This window comes from Callorhinchus milii, unplaced genomic scaffold (genome assembly GCF_018977255.1).
Source record: "Callorhinchus milii isolate IMCB2004 unplaced genomic scaffold, IMCB_Cmil_1.0 Scaffold1, whole genome shotgun sequence".
Taxonomy (NCBI): domain Eukaryota; kingdom Metazoa; phylum Chordata; class Chondrichthyes; order Chimaeriformes; family Callorhinchidae; genus Callorhinchus; species Callorhinchus milii.
Window position 1 is genome coordinate 77,301,056 of NW_024704742.1, and position 20,621 is coordinate 77,321,676.

Below are 20,621 nucleotides of genomic sequence, written 5' to 3' on the forward strand. Positions count from 1 at the left end.
TTCAACTTCAAGGTCATTATTTATTATTATCGCAAATAAACCAGTAGTTCGTCTCCTGTGGTCACTTTTCAAAGCATCCTTTATGGACCAGGAAACAACAGTGGAGATTCACCATGGATGCTCTGAACTCTCATTACATCAAAAATACTTATAATCCAATACATTTCCTAATAGATGACCTCGGTGACATATCATTTTCTTCTTGGAGATGCAGATACCAACCAAAGCTGGATTCCTCTAAATCACCTTCAACCCAAACCCAACCTGATGGAAAACACTTCCTTTGATGCAAATCACACCCACGTGTATGTACGGGGGTACAATGTCTGTACCTATTTCAAAACAGAAGTGGTTGGAAACTGCTTTTCGCACATGTACACCTCGAATCAATGCTCGGATGGAGCTATCCCAGCGGTGACTGCAAGGCAGAGAGGACTGCCTCCTCTGTTGGCTTTAGTAAGTGTGCTTTTTGCTAAAAATCGAGATGATATGATGCAGCAGCGTTGAAACAAACGCCTTCTATTAAACCAGGCAGAGCAAAGGGGGGGGGGGGAGAGGGGAGTGAGTGTGTGTTCATCTTTTAGTAGTAACAGTAATATTTTGGGTTTGATATTGCAGTAACTGGATCGTTATCTGTGCTGTTATTTTTTTTTCGCTGTGTGCAGCCCAACTTTAAATAGCCCTCGAGTTCTCTCTCTCTCTCTCTCCATCCCTCCATCCATCCATCCCTCCCTCCCTCTCTCTGCTGCATTCAAGCCGGTGGGCAGAGGCAGCGCCCCGGCTGCAGTCTGCACACCGGGGTGACCGCGTTCTTCATTGGTGCGGAGGCGGAGGTGGGTATGTTAATGGGGGGGGGTGGGGGGGAGGGGGGGGCTGCTGCTGCTGCTGCTGCTGTGGGAATGTGAAACAGCGAGAGAAAACGCCAGGGATCTCGGCCAACAGCGCAGCAACCTCTCCCCGAGCCACTCACTGACTCACTCACCCCCTCCCTCCCTCCCTCCCCTCCCCTCCTGCCTCAGCCACACAGCGGCCTGGCAACAAGGGGCTGACTGACCCGGGGAGGGGGGAGGGGGGGAGGGGGGGGCGTTATTGACAGGGAGAGAGAAAGTGCACATACAGATAGTGACACACAAAAAAGTCGGGCACTTACAGTATATTATATATATATATGCACACTATGTATGTATATATATAGAGAGGGGGGATACATACAGTATATAATATATATACGGTGTATATACAGTTAGATATGGGGAACACACATAGTATATAATATATATAGAGAGAGAAACCGTATATAATATTAAATGTATATATCTCAGAGGGAGAGAAAGGCACACCCAGTATATTAGATAGTTGGATAGATAGACAGACAGACAGACAGACAGATAGACAGACAGATATAGATAGAGAGAGAGAGAAACACACACAGTACTGTACATATAGTGTATGATAGAGAGAGAGAGAAAGGGGCACAGCACAGGAGAACTGAAAGTTAGTGACAGATAGGGAGGGACAGAGAGACAGACAGACATAGAGAGAGACAGACATAGAGGCAGACAGACAGACAGACAGAGAAACAGAGAGACAGACAGACAGAGGGACAGACAGAGGGAGAGGCAGACAGACAGACAGTGGGACAGACAGAGACAGACAGACAGACAGTGGGACAGACAGACAGACAGACAGTGGGACAGACAGAGGGACAGACAGACAGAGGTCAGACAGACAGACAGACAGACAGAGGGACAGACAGACAAACAGACTGAACACGGGGCATTGGCACATATAGTGGGGAGAGAGAGGAAGAATGTCAAACACAGACAGAAAGCGAGAGATCAAACACCGACAGCGAAACAGATGAACATAACATTCACAGAACGAAAGTACCGAGAGGTTTGTGTGAGTGTGGAGGAGAGGGAGAGGGAGAGGGAGAGGGGGGGGGACAGACAAAAGACAGAGAGAGGGGGGGGGACAACGCAGCGACAGACAGAAAGGCTACGAGAGAGAGAGAGAGAGGGAGAGGGAAAGAGAGAAAGAAAGCAGCACAGAAGCAGTGAGTGTCAGGGGAGAGGAGGGGGGGCAGTGCTCCCACTCACCGCCCAACCTCCTGGAACAGAGTCAAAATCACAGCCAAGTACAGGATTCCAGCAGAAAGAGGAAGAGAAAAGGAGAGAGGGAGAGGGAGGGAGGGAGGGAGGAGGGGGGGAGGGGGGCAGCCCTGACAAGGGCAAACTGCCTGACTTTGACTTTGCCGCTGTTTTCTTTTTTCAAAAACGAAGTCGAGGTATCGCTTCCGGTTTGCAAAGGCCACTTCGAGAGAGAGAGAGAGAGAAAAAGGGGGGGAGTGGGGGTGGGGGGGAAACAAAAAAAAAAGCCTTTTATTTTTAAGCAGTTTTGCAGAAGCTCACTTTGAACTTGAGGAGGCAATATGAAGCGTTAAAGCCGCCGTAAAGGCACACAGTGCACAATCAGTATATTTTATTTGCAACATTGTGCAATGGTATGTGTTTTAAAAACTAATCTATTATTTATCTCTCTATCTATATATATATATATATATATATACATACACACATATATATATATATTGTGTTATTTCATCAGCTTGATGCCTTGGCTGCAATGCTCCGGCCCCTCCAAAGGCTGTTTTCACTTTGCATTTATTTCAGGGCTATTTTATTTTATTTTTGGTGATAGTATTGGATTGTTTTGTGTCTGCAATCCCCAGCTCCCCCTCCCATCCCCCCCTCCCACCCCCCCCCCACCCCACCCGATGTAGGTCACGCTGCTATCAGATTTGTTTTTAATGCCAGCAATGAATCAGTAGTGTTTGGTGTTGCGTCCAAGAAAACGCTGAGTTGGCAGATCTCCCTACTTTCAGATCCCCCCCCCCCCCCCCCCCCACCACCCATTCCCTTCTCTCCCTCTCTCTCTCTCTCTCTCTCTCTCTCTTCCTCTTCTTCCTCTGATTTGGCTCGACAGCTCCACAAGAAATTCCAGATTGATGGCAACGATATGTCGGGTGAAAGCAGACACTGCAGTCCTCTTCTCCTCTCCTCCCCACTCCACCCCCACCCCCCCACCCCCCCACCCGTTTCATTTATCCCCATTGCATGACTTTTCCTCTCTCCTGCCCTCCCTGGTTTGTTCCTATTCCTATTTCCATGTGCAATTTCTTCCTCTCTTAGTATCCTTTTTTTTCGTGCTACTATTCTCTCCCCCCCCACCCCCCAACCCCCTCCCCATCATTTTCCTTGCCTCACTTTTTTGTCTCGATTTCCCTTTCATCTGTGTATAATCCCCCCCCCCTCCCGTTCTATACCTATCTAAGAGGTTGCGTTATTAATACAGTACAGTGCTGTGTGTGTGTGTGTGTGTGTGTGTGTGGGAGGGGGTTTGGGGGGGGGGGGGGGGCTAAGGTGGGAGTTAGACACCACATGCCGATGTGGCGTGATCGGAATGCACAGGACTGCGAATAGGGCCAACTTTTTGCTGCTGTTTTGCTGCCGTTGAACTTGAGAGAAGTGGCGAGAAAGTCTGCAGCGATCTGGGGATGTGCAGCACACGGATCGGCAGAGGAAGGGCGCCAAAGAGGAGGGAAAGCGAGGAGGGAGGGAGGGAGGGAGGAGGGAGGGAGGGAGGGGAGAGGAGGAACTCTTATAAACGTGTCCTGAACGCATCCAGAACCGTAAATAACAGTCGCTCCGAAGTGCATTGCAATTGGGTGACTCGCCTTCTGGCCCTTTTTTTTTGTTGCAAAAGATCAGGAAAGGAATCCAGGGAGAGAAAGCGTTTGATCCTTTTTTTTTAAATAATAATAATAATAATAATCATAATAAAAAAAAAGGGAGTTGCACCCAAACGGTGCACTGCACAGCTCTGTGTCTGGACATAACTTGCGCTGGGGGGAACATATGTTAAAGTTTAACTTTTGTTAGCGCGCTGGTTCGCTGTGGGATCCTGTCCAGCTGAGCAAGTTAATGCAGATTTGTACAACATCCCGTTTCCTAAATCCAAAGGAAAACAAAGTTTGAGAACATACACAGTTCCTATCATGAGCTGCCAGAATTGTTACTGCATATTTCCTTCCTTTCTCCCCCCCCCACCACCACCACCACCGCCACGTTCAGTGCAGTGTTGGATCAGTGCAGGTTGCAACCAGAACCTCAAAGAATTAAGTCGGTAAAACATACAGGATCTAAATCCTGGGTATTCCTGCATTTGGCTATAAAAAACGGCCTCAACAGCTATTCAAACAGGTGCACTCTTAGGAATAAAATTAAATTACAATATGCGTTCTTTGCTTTTGTTAATAATTAAACCGATTTAGGTAAAAGGTACACTGATCTCCTGAAACATTAGCTGTTCAATGACAGCTCTGCTGTGCGTGTGGGGCAGCGACTGCTTTAACTGCATTGCAAGAAGGTTGGAAACTCCTTTCAGCAAAGAGAGTTATATAATCGCATTACCAAACGTAGCGAATGTAGAAACACATTTACTTGACTTTAACACGCCCGAAGTTAAGAGTCGCGTTAGTTTGTGCTCGCCTTGAAGTGCATAATGCTGTACAGTTTTTACCCTCTAAATTTACATTATAGCGATTAAAAAGGGCGCCAAAATGCAACAAGATCGATTTCAAGGTATCTACGCCCTTGTAAGTACCATTATTTTTTACTGTATTTTACAAGGTTAAGGATGTGAATGGATCTATCTCCCTTCCCGCACATAATTTGCAGATTACATTCTGCCTGACATTCTGCAGCAGAGACGACCTGTGCAGTAAAATGACCTTTCTGTTTTGAAAAAAGAAAAAAAAAATTGAAACTTTGACCTGAAAAATGGATGGAATTTTATTTTGGTTATTTTGCTCTCTCTGGCGATTGCCTATAAACCTTGTGGATAGTGGGATTGGGGGAAGAGAGAGCAAATTGTTGGCGAAATATTATCTGAGCCAGCAGAGACAAGGGCAGAAAGCGACTGTCTACCTATATATAGACCATCTATCTATATAACTCTGCAAAACAATCCCACTGAATTATTATTAACCCTATTCCTGAAAAAAGCAAACAAAACTGTCGCCTCCCCCAGACTGTGTCTTGGAAAGTTAAGGGGATCGTCTGTACCTCACTATATTCTCCCCCCCCCCCCCCCCCCCCCCCCCACCTGCTTCTCTAGGATCGGTAGAAATCTGTATTAAATATCTTTCAGTTGATCGCAAGGCAATGATTGGATTTTGGTGAGAAAGCGATCTGGGTGAGAACACACTGCAAATATTAATTAAACGCGGCAGGAAAACGGGAGCAAAAATGCAGATGGTCTGTTCTTCGGGATTAGCTCTAGTCACTGAACTATAATTATTCCCGATAAACCACTTGCAATTTTGCAGTGCGGGTGGATCCCCGCACAGACCCTCAATAGCACTGAAAAGTTGCGTGTGTGTGTGTGTGTGTCTCTCTCTTTCTCTCTCTCTCTGTGTGTATAGAAAACTTTCAAAGAATGTGCAAAAGTTTGCAGAGCGCCAGGTTTTAGCATTTCGGATGCTAAAATATTTGCCAAGTGCTGGTGAACCTCCGCGCCCCCCCCCCCCCCCCACCACCACCAGCAGCCCCCCACCCCCCCCCCCCCAAAAAAAAAAAAAAAATCTGCGTTTTTCTTTGGAGAAATCTGTCCAACTTCGCTGTCGGAAGACGAGATGCTGCTTTGGTGCAAGTTGCAATGGACTTGCAACGTTTGAGGAGGTTTCTGCTGGTGTCTTGGCGAAATCTGGGGAATTTTCCATTTTGTCTCCAACGCCAGGGGTTGGTCAGAGTCTCCAGTTTGTAAAATGACACAACACCTCGGCAGCTTTTGCCCCCCCCCCCCCCACCTCGAAAAAAAAAGGAGTGATTTTTTTTGCATAAGCAGTCTCTGCTTCTCTGCCTCTCTCTCTCTCTCTCTCTCTCCAGTTCCCCCTCTTTTTTTTTTAACAGAGCAGCAGATCAGGGGTTGGTGGATCGGAGTGCGTATGTGTGGTGTGTGAGAGGAGGAGACGACTGAAGGAGCCACAGAGAGACAGAGAGAGAGAGTGTCTGTGTGTGTGTGTGTGTGTGTGTGAGAGAGAGAGAGATAAATAAGAAATCTGTAATATCTCCCAAACCCTGTAGATCGCTCCTCGAAGGTGCACACACAGTCACCTTTTTTTTCCCACCCCCCCCCCACCCCACACCCACCCCCCACCCACCACCACAGCACCCAGTGCCGGAGACGCCAAGCGGCACTTTCTTATCCACCTGGTGCCTCGCATCCCGTTGCCAGCCCCAGGAGCTGCCCTCCCTGCCCTGCCCTCCCTGCCCTGCCCTCCCCTCCTCTGCCCTGCGTCGCTTTTTAACGCATTGCATCGAAAGTTTTGCCTGGTTTACTGCTGGACTGGAAGCACTTGGACTTGAACCTCAGGCGCGATCGGAGTGGGGAGGGTGTGTGTGTGTGTGTGTGTGTGTGTGTGGGGAGGGGGGGGGGGGGTACCGTGCAACGTCGTATCGTGCACCATCCTATAGTGCTGCAGTGTGTGTGTGTGAGTGTGTGAGTGAGGGAGAGGGATTGCCAAGCCCGGACCCCCACCCTCGGGATACCTGCCCACAGGATCTTTAGGCGCCAACAACCCCCCCCCCCACCCCACTCCCTCCCTCCCTCCCTCCCTCCCCGACTCTCTCGCATTTATTCGCTGAGTTCCCAATGAATGGATAACGAGTTGCTCAGATCCGTCTAAAAAACAAACACCAGAATATATATATTTTGCTGCTGGAGTTACTGTTGGTTGTTATCTGGTTGTGGCGCCGCGATGATGTATTCTCCCATTTGTCTCACTCAGGTAGTTGTATTTTTTTTAATACGCTTTGGATCTTTCTCTCTCTGTCTCTCTCTGTCTCTTTCCCTCCCTCCCTCCCTCCCTCCCGCACTTTACTTTTTATTTTCTTGTGAGCTCTTGCGTTGCAACATGAAAAGGGGGTGTGGGGGTGTGGGTGGGTGTGTGTGTGGGGGGGGGGTGTGGGGGGGGTGGGGGTGTGTGGGTGCTTCACAGGACTGTTAAACCCGATAGCAGAGAGAGCAAATCTGTTGGTGTCTGTCTGTGTGTGTGTCTGTCTGTGTGTGTCTGTCTGTCTGTGTGTCTGTCTGTCTGATTTCCAAGTTTAAAGAGGAAGAGGAGAAGTGGAGCAAACTAACACTGCACATCACTCTGTATAACAATCCTCGCATTTGCTGCTTCCCAGGACCTGGAAAGCCACTCTCCCTCTCCCTCTCCCTCTGGTTTTGCCTCTTGTGTACTGTGCTACTGTAGCCCTGAGTGACACTGAGGACTTCAGTGCGAGAATGTGTGTGTGTGTGTTGTGTGATAACTGCCCACAGTAGCCACCGACATGTATTTTAGAGCTCTTATGATTTTATTCCCCCCCCTTCAAACTTTGAGATCCATGTTGTGGCTATTTGATAGCTTCGTCCGAAAGTTTTTTTTTAATAATTACCATTAAGGCAACGGCTGGATGCAATTGTGGAATGGATAGGAAAAGCATTGCTGTTTTTACTGCCATTAATTTGACTAAATATATAAATTGACTTCAGCTTAACCAGTAAATAGCAAATCTGGCTCCATGTACTTTTTAAAAAAAAACACGCAATACAATGCATTTTTTGTAAGTTTCTTCAATTTGTTTTGGGGATTTCGTGCTGGGGATTTATGTAACGAAGAACCTTGCAGGATTAGTTGAACAAGTTAGTTTTGCAAAAGACCTGTAAAACTTATTTATATGTAACAATTTCAGGTGAAATCATATTTCTTAACTGGTAACCAATGCAGAACCCAAGTTCACAAATTTATAAAAGGATTTCTTTAACAGTCACTTTTTTCCTAAAATGTTTGTCCACTTATTCCTTTTCAATTGATTTAAATTAATTTGATTCGAGCATTGCAATAGAGTTTTCCACTTTAGGTGAACGAGACTGATGATTACGATTTATATTTCTGCGTAAGATAATTGAGGCTGTTTTCCGCCAAGGTTTATATCAGACATTCAAATAAATACTGGACTGTACAGTCATCCGTTTGAAAGGACAAATATTTGTTTTTTTATATTTGTTTTGGTCAGAAAAAAAATTGTCGTTGGGATAAAAATAATCACACTTGATTGTAGGCGAAGAAGATTGTTATAGTCATATGAAGGAATTAGAATTTAAAAAAGCGATGTACTTTTTCTTTTAAAAATTACCCCTGACCCACTGTTAATGGATGGGATAAAATCTTTGAATTGTTTTCGTCGCTATTTAAAGTAAACTTCTCTGTTTTGAGTTTGTATGCCTCACAAAATTTAAAAATTGCATTGAAAGTTGAGAAATGAGAGCGGAATCATTCTGCACTATCGGCATTTTTTGAGCGTGACATTCATATAGTTGAAATTTAAAAAAAATTAGTTGCTATAAATACAAATATCTTTAAAATCCTGTTTAGACAGGTAAACGTAAATTAAGCTCCATTCTGGGAAAAAAAGAATGAGACCTTGGCTTTCAAACTGTATTATTTTGGATGAAACCAGAAATGAAAAAGCGCATTAAACTGAACCGTAAACAATGAGCTAAATTCTATATTTATTGGACTGCTATTGATTTACTTTACTTTGTTACATTTTGTCCTTATTTTATAGTTGTTTGATGTTTAATGGCGCAAAATAAATTGCATAAATGAGGAAAAGCCATTTGGCAAAATTATCATCCTGTAAATTTATGTATCGAATTCTGGTTTCCATCCTACATCTATCAATTAAAATGACCGCAATCGAAGTTTGCAGCATTCAAAGAATTCCTAATTACTAAAACTAACAGCTGGAGAAAGTCCAGGAAAGGTAGCTTTTTATTAATTACAGTTATATGCGGTTAGTGAAATGCATACCTTTTGGTTTACAAATAGTCGATTGGGAAACTGAACACAAAGTGCTGACCACGTTTTTAGCTGAAAACAAATTGAAGGGAAGGCGTGTTAACTGTATGAATTGAGCATGAAGATGAAAAAATGATGTGGTTTTCATAATTGAGAACAGCCATACACTTGTTTTTCTAACGCTTTTGTATTTCCTTCTTTCTGTTTTGTTTGGCGTCATGAAAAGATTAAAGGAAGATAGGTTGTTTTTTTCTGCAAAAATGCAGCAATATAAAACGCAGCTTGAAATATTTTAGGGGGAAAAGCTGTCAGATAACAATTGACAGAACAGGTCGTTGAGATAAATAGCGAAATACAGTTGAAGAATTTATGTACTTTGATGGCCGCTTTTGAAATAATTTGGGACAATAAAAGTTTTGTAGGTATTTTATTTGTTGAGACTCACAAATGTTTCCTGTTTAAAAACAAATTCAGACTGAATTTGGGGATCATGCACAGATCGATCTCGCAGGTGATATTCGCTAATATTGCTGCTTTTAATATTTATTCAGTAATCGAGAAAGGCGTGCTTTGTTATATTTCAGGGCTCCGCATGTGCCAATCAACACAAACAATTTACGACTTAAAATGATTTTTTTTGTATATTTTCATTCTTCCTGTAGCTTATTTAAAAATAAATCATTTTGATGTTCATTAAATTGTAATGATATTTAATAACAAACATGAAAATTATTATTTTCGACAATGCAACAAATTCACTAGAATTTAAATGTAAGGTGTTTTATTTAGACTCTGGAAGTTTCAAAGTTTTTAACTGATAGTTGCAAATATAACTGGAGACTACATTTACCCATTTGCGAATGATGGTATCAAAGCCAAAGTTTGGTTTCATTAGATCAGAGACCTTAGAATACTGTGCTCATTGACAACGGGATTGCGCGCTTTAAGCTTTTAAAAATTATAATTGAATTGAGTGTGTTGAAACTTTATTTAAATTTAAAAAAATTAATATATTGGAATTACTAAATGGCCTTATTTTCTTGAAAAAATATGTGAATCAAGTTGCATACATAGATCTGTGCTCAGTTGCAGTTTGTTCTGCCAAATATCTAAACGCCTTAAAATAAAAATAAATTTCTGAGCAATGCCAAATTTGCTATAGGAAGAAACCTAGGAAAATCAAATGAATCTACCAAGGACATAAAAGATCTCCAAACTGTTGACATGATATTTTTGGAGCATTTCGAAGTTGCCTGTCATATTTGCTCCAATTCTCAAAGAACATCCATTTGAAAGTTGCAGTTTGTGGGTTTAATTTAAAATGGTCAGTTTACAGTTTAAATGTATTTCCAAACAGTTCCGCAAATGGCTGGCAATGGCATACCCCCAATTAAAATAACTGAGTGCAGCTACATTGACTTTATTCTGGCAATCTAAAGCCAGATGGTGGACGGGCAGGAACAAAACTATAAAATTGTGTTTGGCTTGGAAAAGAAAAGTTGTGCGGACTCACAGCACAATACTAAGTGTGCTGCCCGCAATCAGCGAAACAGAAAAGATAGTTGCGCCCTTTTATTTTGGGGCTGGTATTTTCAGCCGAACGGATTTGCCCGTTGCTTCAAATAGCTTTAAATTGTCTTTGCGGTAATTTCGTGTACGAAAGAATTTGTATTTTTCACAGAGAGGTTGCAGAGGTTGTTGGTCTATAATTCTGGATTTTTTTCTTGTCTCGGAATTAGGAAAATAAAACTTAATTTAATGCCTTTAATATTTTTAATCATTCTGCGGTTTGGTTTCCACTCCGTGGCGCCCACCAGGAAAAATATCCCAACATCTCCTGCCCATACGGTTATTATTGCAGAGTCTTTAAATGTTACAATAAAAATCAGCGGTAATTCAGATCTTAATAGTAACTTAAAAGATAGGGTAAAAGTCAATTACAACTTTTCATTTGGCACAAAATTCTTATAGTAAATTGCTTTCATTTCAGAAAAAAATTGTTCGAACGGAAATTCCGCATCATTTTCTCTTCACTTTTGGAATTGGTTTTCATGAGCTGGTTTGCTTGGCATTAGAACAATTTGGTGTGCAAGTGGTTTCTCAAGTACTGTACATGAAGAGAGTGTGCAAAGGTTAAGTGAAGTGGTTCCAATTTATTGCTGCAATTGCGAAACCAACACGTTGACTTGTATCTAAAATTACTAAAGACAAAAAAGGTGTTAGGTTTTTTTGGGGTGCGGGGAGGGGATCACGAGTGATTTCTCCTTTGCAATGGAAAAGATTTTTGAAACCTTGCTTTTAAGTTTTTAATTCACAAAGACCTGCATCGGGTGCTCCCGCCACGCTCTCACTATGGTTGCTAAGCTCTCTGCACAGAAAATTCCAAGGCTGCCCGAAAAATATTTTTCTGCTATCGTAAACGCATTAAAGTATGGGAAAAAGCAACTTTTTTTTTACATTTTATATTTTTCTGCACCTGGCTTCAAACCTAAGTTTCCTGTAAATGGATAGTTTGAAAAGCAAACAATGGCAGTAAGGGCGAGGAGCTGCAGCGTTTTATCCTGGGCTGCGGTTACCCAGAACAGAGCTGCTATTCATGCAAAAAGAAGTTTGTGGCTTAACTCTTTCAGTGGCTTATTGTGTTGATTTTGGCAAATTCATAAATCCAGTGCCTCCATGACTGTTATATTTCATTTAGAGTTTGCCTCGCTATTTAATCCCGCTCACCCAAAAAAAATCAATATTAATATTCATTTTGCATATCCATAGTGCTCGCCTAGGGGTCTACTTTAAAAGCTTGCATTGGATAAATGAAAATTGAAGCACAGCACAAATTCTTTTTGCAGTATAACCCGTGTGTTTTTTTTTGTTAAATTTTATTCGCTGGTCGAGCCACTGAAGCGTTCTAAACTTTGGTTTTGTGCAAATGAACATCTACGGCCCAGAACATTAATACATGTGCTGAAAAGGTTTACGTGTTTTTTATTTTTAGGTGCGTGGGGGCAAGCCCTGAATCAATAAGCAAATATTGCAATTCTTTGAAGGGATTCTTGTATATGTCAAATTTAAAATGTATTAATTAATCAATTAATCAATCCAGAAGGCTTTTTTAAAATAAAGGAACCAGACAGTGCATAAAGTACCATTTTAAATCAGCACTTTACAAATCTCCTGGCTAACTTGGGAGTGACATCCCTGCCAGAGTGAGCAGAGCACAAAGAATGCCAAGTCTGTGCCAAGTTGGCATTTCTCATTGTCCATCACCAGTGATGCTTTAAAGGGGTTTTGGAATAATTACTGAATGCAATTGGCCTGATAAATGAACTGGCTTTACAGGGCCTCCTACTCTGTCCTGAAACTGCACTTCCCGTGAGCGGAGCCTTTTTAATTATAAAGTGTGAGGTGTAAAACTGAAAGCAGAAAGAAGTCTGAAACATTGGCACAGCTGGCAGAGACTTTCAGTTCTTTTCTTTCTCTCTCCTGTCTGGTGCTTCAAAGAACAGTAACCTCCTCCCCCATGGCTCCCCTCCCCCTGCTTGCCCATGCAAAGGTTTCTGTAGTTACTGACAATGGAATGGGGCTGCTACAGTACAGGAATGTAGGAAGATTTGAGGAGAAATAGGATCGGATCCATTGGCGCATGCGCCACTGATTTCAGTGCCGTCTTGCTGAGAGCAGCCTCAACAAGCGGGGTCTGTAGGTGCCCGCTGGAGGTTCTGTGTAGTACTGTGTTTAGCTTCGTTTGTCCACTCTGTGAGGAGGAAAACAACACATTGTGACACTCACTGCTGCTTTCGCCCGAGTCCTACCGGCTGACACGACTGACTTCCACCGAGTATTCATTTTTAAAATGGTATCTAAGCCTTGATCAAACATCAAAATAAGATGCTCCCATTTTTTAGCCAGAGAAATATCACTGCTCAGTTTTCTCTTTTCAATACGGAAGGTGCTTTGCCTGCCCCCAATTAAATCACAGGCAGTGAAGTGAAATTTACAATGTGCCTCTTTATTCAGTTACGTTACTGATGGCCTAATTTTGAGGAGAATAAAATTGTTTTTATTGCTAACTTTGTTTCTTATTTCTTTTCTTTCCTTTCTGTTGTTTCTTCTTCACTAAAGGATGAATTCCATCCGTTTATCGAGGCGCTTCTCCCGCACGTCCGTGCCATCGCATACACTTGGTTCAACCTGCAAGCCCGAAAACGCAAATACTTCAAGAAGCACGAGAAGCGAATGTCCAAGGACGAGGAGAGAGCAGTCAAGGATGAGCTGTTGAGCGAGAAGCCTGAGATCAAGCAGAAATGGGCGTCCAGGTTGCTAGCCAAGCTCCGCAAGGACATCCGCCAGGAGTACCGGGAAGATTTTGTGCTCACCGTCACAGGGAAGAAGCACCCTTGCTGCGTCCTGTCCAACCCTGATCAGAAAGGCAAGATGCGAAGAATCGATTGCTTGCGACAAGCCGATAAAGTCTGGCGGCTGGATCTAGTGATGGTGATCCTGTTTAAAGGGATCCCATTGGAAAGTACTGATGGCGAGCGGCTTGTCAAATCCTCACAGTGCTCTAACCCATTGCTCTGCGTGCAGCCACACCACATAACCGTATCAGTCAAGGAGCTGGATCTGTTCTTGGCTTACTACGCACAGGAGCAAGGTAAGGGGCGGGTATTTACATGGTGGGATGTGGGTCAGGGGTTGCATCGAGATCTGCACCTAGTTAAAGTACGCTTTTGCTAGGTTCATATTTTCTTTTAAAACCTTTAAAAAAATCTGAGATTTCTGATTCTACTTAGAGATTTGAAATTATTTGCCCACCTGCACTGTCAAACAGTTCGCACCAATTAGACCATCATTTATTTTTGTTTTGAGTGAAGAAATGTACACTGAGGTTGCTCCATAGTGCAGTAACGTGTCATGATGCGCAGTGCATTACATTTGTGTGACTGCCTGCACTGACCGTTTTATAATTTTATAAAAATTTATTCTCTTAAAGATAACTGGGGAATTGTCATTTCCTTCCTAACTACTGCAGTAAGTGAAGAGGGTCAAATGCATCAAAGTTGGTGATTCAGAGCTAACTTTGCTCTGTTTCTGAAATGAACGCTGGTTGTCTCTCCTGTGAACAATCGGGGGGGGGGGGTGAGGAAAGGAATATTCCTCCTATTGTATGTATGCTTTCATCTCTTGATAGAGTCTTAAATGTGTCTGTGAACCTAGCATTCAAAGGTTCTCTTCACAGCCATGGAAATAAAAATAACACTTTTCCCGCGAGAACCGTTGATGAGAATGTTTGAAATCGTTTGTGCTTATTTTGTTTGATTATTTTGAAGCATTACAAGTATAATTTTCCATTCCTTCCCCCCCCCCCGCCTACCCCCCCCACCCCCACGTCATTTAGCTCCTCTTACAGCATTTTCTCTTTGAAGGCAGGCAAGTGACTTCCTCCTTGGCTTTGGTAAACGCCACTTTTTTCTTGGCCACGAAAGGTGTATCTGTGACTAGCATTGATTTATATTGCTTCATCTCCATTCTTTCCATGTGCTTCTGCTTGACCTCTTCATCTTCCATGCGTTAGGTCATGAGAGGACTATGCCATTATAGAAATAGAATTAGGTCTATCCCCCTCATGGTGTACATGGGCCTATTTTACTTGGTGGGAGGGGAACATTTGGAGGAGACAGAAACCTGGAATTCCACTTTGTCTCAGCCCGCATGGCCATTTTGTCTTGAAATCTGAGATTGCGCAGACCTATGAAAAATTCTTAACGTCACTCTTTATTTGGAAGCTGGTATATATTTTTTAAAAATGAAGAAATCTTGCTTCCAAATTCAGACGCACTTTGCCAATTTTGCACCATTCCGTGCATTCTTAAATGCTGAGGTAAATGGTTTTACAGATGAAGACTAGGTGAAATTTCAGGCTCAGAGTCCTGTTTACCGCTGTGACAACACGGACCAGCGATGTTTTCATGTCACACTTAGACAAATATTGTGTCATCATGTGACAGTGTTTGGGAAACAAAGAAAAAAGGTCAAGTGAAACAGCAAACTCTTCAGCAATGACAACAGTAACAATCGCTAGCATTGGGATGAAAACCGATTTTCATAACAGAAGTTTGATGTCAGAACATCAAATCTAATGTGAAAAATTGTTTTTCCCACATGGTTGTCCTATTTCACATGAGTTTTGTGAGTGAGAATGGGCGATTCGTTCAAATTTACAGTGAAGATTGGACATTTGGCAATTTCTCCAAATTTGAGATGAGCTGTTATATGTTCTCGCATATAATTTAATCCAAACAAATTTTGGATTGAGTGAATATAGAAAGTGTGCACAACCACAGAGGCTTTGCATCTAAAAGTGTTGCTCTTTCCATGGTTTTGTCAAAAGGAAAATTAGGAATTGACAAGATCCCGAAGGCGAGCAGCATCCAGCTTTTGTGAAGTTTGAGCAGGTAGTTCAAGAAGATACAATACAAGGAAGATGCCCAATTGGCAAATAGTTACCCAACTTAGAAATAAATAAAAGGAATTGTTCTCCCTTTCCCTATTTCGCCCCCCCTCCATAAATGCTCAGGTATGTCTCACGGGTAGGATTGAAACAAAGATACTGTTTACACAATGTTCAAGACACTTAGTTGAACTAAACTATTATTTCCTTTTTAATAAAAAAGTGTGGTTGTCTTTTTAAGATGAATACATGCACAAGGATGTTCTCTCCATGTTCTAGGTTGCCCTGCTGTCTTCTATAATGCATTATCTCGATGCACTTTGCTTTGGAAATTCCGTTCTGCAATAGCTGTTCGGCTGTTTTCTGAAAGGTGGTTGTGCACATACTTTTCTTGTTCATTTCTCTCCCCAATGTATTTCTCAAAGCCTCCGTGCTGATTTATAAAGGTGTATCAGCGTGGTGCCAGTGTTTCTCGGTAATAGTAAATACTAAATTCATATATATTTGCAAGGCCTGAATCCTCACAATACTCATATCATTGTTTGTATAACTGGTGGCAGTACAGTTACTTGGGGGGGGGGGGGGTTGTTGCTTGTGTGAGCAAAATGCAACGTCATCATGTGTTTCTTCAATGCTTTTAATGAATGGATTGAATAAAGAGTTTTTCCGGATTTCCGCAAGTCTTCGTATTAAGAACTTGATTTTTTTTAAAAAAACGCCAACTTTTTACGACAACTTTTTGCACAATCTTAAATTTTAAGGGGAAGGGTTAAGACCAGGAGGATTTTCAGGCCTCAAATCATCAGAAAATGTTTTCACTTGATTGTATGTAGGAAATTCAAGGACCAGAAATACTGTATTTTTTAGTCTAGGACCTTGAGGCAGTTGACATGGGAAATTGGGTGAATAACATACACCCCCAACATGGGAAATAACAGGCATAGACACAAGTATGCCTGATTAAAATTATTGTATCTTGCATGAGCTCGCAAATATCTCCTTCTTACTACCACAAGCAGCTGTTGAAATTGGGCTCAAACCCCATATGAAGTTTATGTTGAGCCACAGATTAAAATCTGACCACTGTGCTGAGAAGAGGCAATGCAAAACGTAATTTTCTCTCAAATGCCAATTTCTGCAGTAGTGGTGGAAAGAAGTTGGCGACTTTGAGAACAAGGAAGGGCTGTGGGTCTGTTGCAATTAATTATACTCTTGCATTTCCTTCAACACAGTGTGGAAACGCATGGTACAACGTTCCAAAAATAGAGTCGAAGGGAATAATTGCAGCAAAAGACATTTGTGCCAGCACAGCAGTTTTGAAAGTCTAACTTACAATATTTCGGAATAAGAAATATTTAATTATTGAGCTGCTAACGCATCAAATTTGTAATTGTCACATTTATAAATATCAAAGATTTCTTCAGCAAATTAGATATTCGCTTTAGAAATTTGATGATTCACCCATTTCTTATTAAGAAAAATGATAAGAAATACCGCATATGAGATCGCCTCAGTTCATTCACTTTGGTGACTGCATTTTCATGACAGCTTCATGTGCTACGTGGAGCTTCGCTTTGTGCTGCGGTCTTTTGAGCAACCTGGGAGTGAGGAAAAAGAGACCATATCCATCTCTTCACAGAGAGATGTTTCTCCTGGCTCATTCACAGAGCAGCTCTAACAGTGTTAGAAGAATTTCCACAAAATAGAATTATCCCTTACACTCCTATTTCGAAGTAGCATACAAAAACACACGCTCAAACCATAGTGTAACGCTTGGGTCAATAATATGCTGCTGCAGATTTTCTTTGCAGTTAATATTCCTATATTAATGGATTTTTTAATTTGGTTTTAAAAAAATTAAGAATCTTTTTTTAACACAGGCCTTTAGCATTTCTTTTAACGAAATGAAAGTCATTATTTTTCTTTTTGAGTTTGGCATTTTGCTCAGTATACATTTACCAACAGCAATGATGGCTTGACCAGACTTAACATTCTCGCCTATTGTAAACCCCTGCAAGTAAGACAGGGCAGGTCTCTCACCGAATCTATTAACTCTACCGAAGGTACAGAGTAAAGCAATCCTACGCTTGAAACTTGCACCACATGAAATAGCATGACTTTGTTCTTTTCAAACTTCATCCCTTTCCTCTCTCACTATCTCTCTATTTTTCTCAATGAATCACTCACTCACACGCAAGCATATACACACAAACATACACACACATGCTGTATATACAAACACACATACACAAAAATACATATATGTACACACACATACAGTACATGAACATACATAGATACACACGCATGCATATAAACAAAGAGTTTGCACATTCCCCATTATACGACTTTCCAATTAAAATCTTTCGATGTACACGTTTATTAACTCGGCAACATACACATTTCATATACAATCTGCTCTGTGGGTCCTACTTTTTTTATTTAAAAAAATCCCGAATTTGGTCATTTGTTTCTTAGGGGGGCATGACTGGCATCACAAGAGTGCAAGGGCTTTGCAAAAGGGCTTCTTGTGTAAGTGGCACAGGCTGAGTACTGGAGTGGAAGACAATGTCAGGGAAGTAGCCGACTGATGGCATGACAACCTAAATCAAACAAACTAAAGGGAAATGCTGCAAAGCCTCGAGTCAGGAGATCCATGCGTAAGGGGTGCTTCGGATCCTTTATTCGCAGTGAGTTGGGCGGCAGCGCAGTAAAATCGTATCATTTTTGTTTTAAAAAAAATCGTCGCAATCTGCCGAGCACGGAATCCTTGTTTTTTGTGCCTGTGTGTTTGTGCCATTGATTTGCGAACCACCATTTTGCTCTTCTCATGCCAAGTGAGATTAAGGCACGAGCGCGGAGCCAGTAATGGTTGCCAGTTGAACTGGGCTTGGCATCGAAAGCTGATTGTCTCCGTGTACGATGCCTGTGATTCGTTGGCTGGCATCTGCAATGCAGTGAAGAATACTGAAAAGTTTTTTTTTTGACCGCTGCTGTTCCTAAGCTGTGCGTTTTTGCCACAATTAAGAGTACATTTTATGTTTATATTTAAAAAGAAAGAGCTTTAACAAAACTCCCCCTTTTTTAAAAAAAAGTCTGTGGTCTCAGCGTCAGAATAGTTACAAAAAGTGCGGTACAAACGAAGGACTGGTCTCGCATTTCAATGCGTTTTTTTCTCTCGCTTTCCCCCCGTTGTTTCCTTCAGTCACAAGAATATAATTTTTTTGTTCAATTTTGTGGATTTAAATTATCTAAAATTACAACATTATGAGTTTGATTTAGTTAAAAGGAACTTGTTATCTTGCCAGTCCTATCTAGGCCCGGTCAGCAGATTGGATCACATTCAAGTTGATAACACCGGCTGGCTTTCTGAGTCAGGACTGCTTCTTCCTTTGATGTAATGAGGGGCAGTACAGTACCTTACCAGAGAGCAATGCTTAGGGCAGGGCAGAAAAAGAATGTTTCGTTTGATTTATAAAAACAAACCTTGGCTTTTGTTTCCTGTCTAAAACTGAAACGTGAACCACTCGGATCATTTGTAAATTGGACGACGGTTGAATTAAAGAATAAGACACAATACGGATTTGTATTTGAAACTTTGTATTTGTGTAAATGAATTTGATGAGAAAAGTGATTATTGTAACACAGAGTGCAAACCCAAGCAAAGTTGCATCTTTAGCCACTGTCTTTGGTAGATGTCTTGGCTGAGGCTATTGTGTGCATGTGTGTGTAATGGGGGAGAGGGATTTTGTTATGACCCTAAGCTGAAACATTTGTGTTGTACTTTATTTTGTAATTTGTCATTTACTTCAGACATTCAGTGAAGCACAGTATTCACCTATAGACCAAGAATCCTGCCTGGAATCTGCTTTTGGAAACTGCTAACATTGAGCATTGACAGTTGATGTTTTATCCCTTTTGTTCTATAAACATTGTGCAGATCCTGCCCTTTTAACATGTGCGTTGTCCAATTTATTATAGCGGATACAGTGAAAATCCTTCAATGTTGGCCTGCCCAATTTGTCCATGTTGCCTGACAGGTTGCTAATGACAGGTTTGACTGAATTTCTTTCACTCCCTTTTGCTTGGAATAATAATAATAATAACCCTTGCATTTGATATAGCGCCTTATCATGTCTTCAAGATGTCCCAAAGCGCTACACAGAATATACTGTAAAGTGAATTGACTATATTTTGTGGGCGGAATAGGTTAACTTTAACCTGAAAATTCAAAGATCTCATATCCTTAAATATAAATCATAAAGGATCAAGTGTTATAGAGAACTTGTACAGTGGCTAGCACAGACAAATGGATGAAAGTTTCTTCAGTCTGATAGCTCTAAGGATATTGTCTGACATGTTTATAATAATATATTTAATATAGCACCTTTCATGTCAGGAGGACATCTCAAAAGGCTTAACAGGATTTACTGTAAAGTGTAATGACTTTTGTAGGCTGACTGATAGCCAATTTGCACACAGTGATAGACCACAAACTGCCATGAAGAGAATGACCCATTTTATTTGGGGATTGTTGACCAGGACACCTGCAGAAACACCCTTCTCTTTTCGAATCATGTTATCTGACCTTCAATATCCAACTGAACAGGCAGATGGGTCCTCAGTTTAGCATCTCAGTCAAAAGACAGCACCTCCAACAATGCAGCAACCCCACCCCCCCAGCAATGCACTGGAGCATCATCCTAGACTGTATGATTTCAATGTCCTGATGTGGGGCTTGAACCCACAATCTTCTGACTCAGAGGCAAAAGAGCCAGGCTTCTAGATGAATTCTAAAATGCGATTGATTATCAAATCTGTTATAAACCATTCCATTTTTCACTCTTCTTGCTTGATAAACAGCTTCTTTATATAAATTGACAAACATGATCTAACAATGTGCCATTTCTGTCAATTTTCATTCATTCACAAAAAAGTTGTTGCAATTTACAATAAAATCCTGTGAAGCAGTTTGCAATGAAAAGTTTCCCAACGTGAAAGGTGCTATATCAAATTTAAGGATTATTATTTTGGGGTCTTTTGGGGAATAAGTTCACCAGGGTTTAGATTTACTTGATTTTATGTAGCATTTCAGAGCATGCAAACTTTGGCAAATTGTTGAATTCAGTCTTAACTTTGAAGTTTATTTTCCGTGGTCATAAGAGAATGTACAGGAAATAGGTGTCAAAATTATGACTATTGAAGAGTTCATTTAACTTTGGAAGCATTACCCAGTGAAGAAAATAGAATAAATCTAGACCCAGG

At 41.6% G+C, this 20,621-nt stretch overlaps 1 protein-coding gene across 6 annotated transcripts in view; it reads left to right on the top strand.

Annotated features, from left to right (window-relative positions):
* The first annotated feature begins 755 nt into the window (after positions 1-755).
* Positions 756-20,621, top strand: part of LOC103177698 (nuclear factor 1 B-type) — a 182,769-nt gene continuing 162,903 nt past the window's right edge. For 3 of the 6 annotated variants that reach the window (XM_007891994.2, XM_007891997.2, XM_042332354.1), the window contains exons 1-2: positions 6,712-6,850; positions 13,028-13,559. In XM_007891994.2, coding sequence (XP_007890185.1) covers positions 6,821-6,850; positions 13,028-13,559 — 562 coding nt within the window. In that variant the 5' untranslated portion in view covers positions 6,712-6,820. Of the gene's footprint in view, positions 834-1,729; positions 1,897-6,711; positions 6,854-13,027; positions 13,560-20,621 lie in introns of those variants that run through there. The other 3 variants (XM_042332364.1, XM_042332358.1, XM_007891993.2) reach the window with 3 other exon arrangements.